At 45.8% G+C, this 2,960-nt stretch overlaps 1 protein-coding gene across 1 annotated transcript; it reads left to right on the forward strand.

Annotated features, from left to right (window-relative positions):
• The first annotated feature begins 312 nt into the window (after positions 1-312).
• Positions 313-2,424, forward strand: LOC145064404 (uncharacterized). The gene is made up of 4 exons (XM_079011867.1): positions 313-421; positions 534-815; positions 936-1,035; positions 2,220-2,424. Exons 1-4 carry the CDS (start codon positions 313-315, stop codon positions 2,422-2,424), a joined length of 696 nt encoding a protein of 231 aa, XP_078867993.1.
• The last annotated feature ends 536 nt before the right edge of the window (positions 2,425-2,960 follow it).

The following is a 2,960-nucleotide window of genomic DNA, read 5'->3' on the forward strand; positions in this document are numbered from 1 at the left end:
AACTCTGCACGAAGCGGAAGCCAGTGCAGATCAGGCATCAGTGGGTCAGGCCAAGAAGCCTAAGACCTTCGATCCTCCCAGTAGGGGCTAGTACGGTTGTGGCCATTGTGCCAAGTGCGGTAAGCCGCTTAGTGGAGCTTGTTGAGCAGCAGGCTCAGCATGTTATACGTGTAGCCATCCGGGTCACATGGGTCGGGATTTCCCAAGAAGGGCTTGCTTTGTTTCCACTGCAATACGAGCGGTCATAAAAAGGTTGATTGCCTGAGGTTGGTTAGAGGAGGAGGAGCAGTGGTGGCGCCTGCACCCGCTACGATGAGGATTACTAATGGCCGCCCGATCAAGGCGGAAGCTCCTGCGGTGAAGATCCGTGTATTTCAGCTGACTACCGAGGAGGCCCGAGAAACGCCTAATGTTGTGACTGGTATGTGATCTATTTATGTCTTGTTTTTTTATTGTCATGCTTATGGTGTTATGATTTTATATAAGGAACTTTTTGCTCAATGGTTTGTCGGCTCAGATTCTTTTTGATTTAGGGGCTACCCAATTGTTTGTATCTCTTGTGCTCAACAAGAAGATTCGAGATGCTCTGGGGACTTTGGATTCCCCACTTGAGGTGGAGATTATGAATGAATGCATCATGAGCACTGTGAGATTATGTCGTAGGAGTATTCTGAATATGTTTTGGGAGAGGTTTCCTATCAATTTGGTTCTGATTCCTTTGCAAGGATTGAAGGTGATCATCGGGATGGATTGGTTGGGGCCCAATAGGGCCATGATAGATTGTGGGCGTCAGTTGGTGAGGGTTCGAACCCCAAGTGGGGGAGAACTACTTATTCATGGAGAGAGAGTCTTACATGGGCCAACTCTCTGTTCAGCTGCGAGGGCTAGGAGACTCCTTTAGTAGGGTTGTTTTGAGTTTTTGGCTTATGTTTCAGATACAAGGGTGGAGGTCATGCCAGATCTGAGCAGGGTACCGATTGTGCGAGATTTTCCTGATGTATTCCTAGAGGAGTTGCATGGGGTTCCTCCCGAGAGGCAAGTGGAGTTCCGTATCGATTTAGTGCCTGGTGAGGCCCCGATAGACAAGGTTTCGTATCATCTAGTTCCGCCTGAGATGCAAGAGTTGTCTACACAGCTTCAGGAGCTACCAGACCGGGGATTCATTCGTCCGAGTAGTTCGCCCTGGGGAGCACCGATCCTGCTCGTAAAAAAGAAGGATAGGTCGCACAGGATGCGTATTGATTATCAGGAGTTGAACAAGCTAACGGTGAAGAACCGTTATCTGCTTCCGAGGATTGATGATTTGTTCGATCAGCTCAGGGTGCATCATGGTTTTCCAAGATTGATCTTCGGTCAAGGTATCATTAGATGACGATGCAGGTTGAAGACATATCGAAGACGGCGTTCAGAACTCGTTATGGTTATTACGAGTTTGTGGTGATGTCATTTGGGCTCACCAATGCTCCAGCAGCGTTCATGGATCTCATGAATCGGGTTTGCAAACCGATGTTGGATCAGTTTGTGATTGTTTTCATTGATGATATTTTGGTCTATTCTAAGACCAAGGATTAGCACGAGCAGCATTTAAGGGAGGTGTTGGAGACCTTGAGGAGGGAGTGGCTTTATGCCAAATTCTCCAAATGCCATTTTTGGTTGCATGAGGTGCAGTTTCTGGGTCACAATATCAACCAAGAGGGTATTTTAGTAGATCCCGCCAAAATTGAGGCGGTAATGTGTTGGGAGGTTCCAAAGAACGCTTCCGAGATCAGGAGTTTCTTGGGATTAGCGGGTTATTATCGGAGATTCATCAAGGATTTCTTTAAAATCGTTGTACCCTTGACCCGTTTGACCAAGAAGAGTGTGACCTTTCGGTGGGGTCTAAATCAGTAGTCGGCATTCGAGACATTAAGGCAGAAATTATGTGAGGCCCCGATTCTAGCTCTACCCGAGAGATTGGAGGATTTTGTAGTGTATTGCGACACTTCTATTTCGGGTTTGGGAGCTATTCTAATGCAGAGGGGGCATGTGATTGATTATGCCTCGCGGCAGCTGAAGATAGATAAGGCAAATTACCCCACTCATGATTTGGAATTCGGGGCAATGGTATTTGCCCTCAAGATTTGGATACATTATTTATATGGGTTCTGATGCACCATATTCACTGATCACAAGAGTTTGAAGTATTTGATGGATCAACAAAATTTAAATATTCGTCAAAGGAGATGGTTAGATGTGGTGAAAGATGACTCTGAGATTTTGTACCACCCCGGGAAGGCCAATGTGGTGACTGATGCCTTGGGTCGTAAGACGGCAAGTGCATCGATTCGAGATGTTTGCATAAGGATTACAGTGATTTCAACTTTATTGGATATGATTAAGGAGGCACAGGTGGAGGGTTTAAAAAAGGGAGAACTGGAAAATTGAGTGTTTTCATGGACAAATTCCTTTATTTGTTCGAGATAGTTGGGGTTATTGACTCAGTGTGGTAGAGTTTGGGATCCGACATTCGGGGGTGTGAGGCAAAGGATCTTAGAGGAGGCGCATAAGTCCAAGTTTTCTATTCATTCGGGGGCCAAAAAGATGTACCGAGATCTAAGATTGAGCTATTGGTGGCCCTGCATGAAGCGAGAGGTTGCATGGTTTGTCGATCAGTGTTTGACCTATAGGAAGGTCAAAGCCGAACATCAGAAGCCTCACAACAAGGTGTAGTTGCTACCTATTTCCATTTGGAAATGGGAAGAAATCACCATAGATTTCATCACGAAGTTACCTAAGATGGCGTGAGGTGTGGATTCCACTCGGGTTATTGTGGATAGGTTAACTAAGAGTACGCATTTTATTTTCATTTTCGAGAGTATCTCCACCAATAAATTAGCAGATATTTATGTGCGGGTGGTAGTGATCAGGAACAAGGTTCCGGTATTGGTAGTCTCAGACTGTGATGGTTCGTTTCACCTCCA

Source organism: Lactuca serriola, chromosome 7, assembly GCF_051521515.1.
Source record: "Lactuca serriola cultivar US96UC23 chromosome 7, Lser_US96UC23_V15, whole genome shotgun sequence".
Classification (NCBI taxonomy): domain Eukaryota; kingdom Viridiplantae; phylum Streptophyta; class Magnoliopsida; order Asterales; family Asteraceae; genus Lactuca; species Lactuca serriola.

Bases quoted from the DNA above. Each gene is read 5' to 3' on its own strand.
- LOC145064404 (XM_079011867.1), top strand. From the start codon at position 313: ATGAGGATTACTAATGGCCGCCCGATCAAGGCGGAAGCTCCTGCGGTG. The intron at 422-533 runs GTATGTGATCTA...TTTTTGATTTAG, and splicing joins AACGCCTAATGTTGTGACTG to GGGCTACCCAATTGTTTGTA. The intron at 816-935 runs GTGGGGGAGAAC...CTTATGTTTCAG, and splicing joins GGTGAGGGTTCGAACCCCAA to ATACAAGGGTGGAGGTCATG.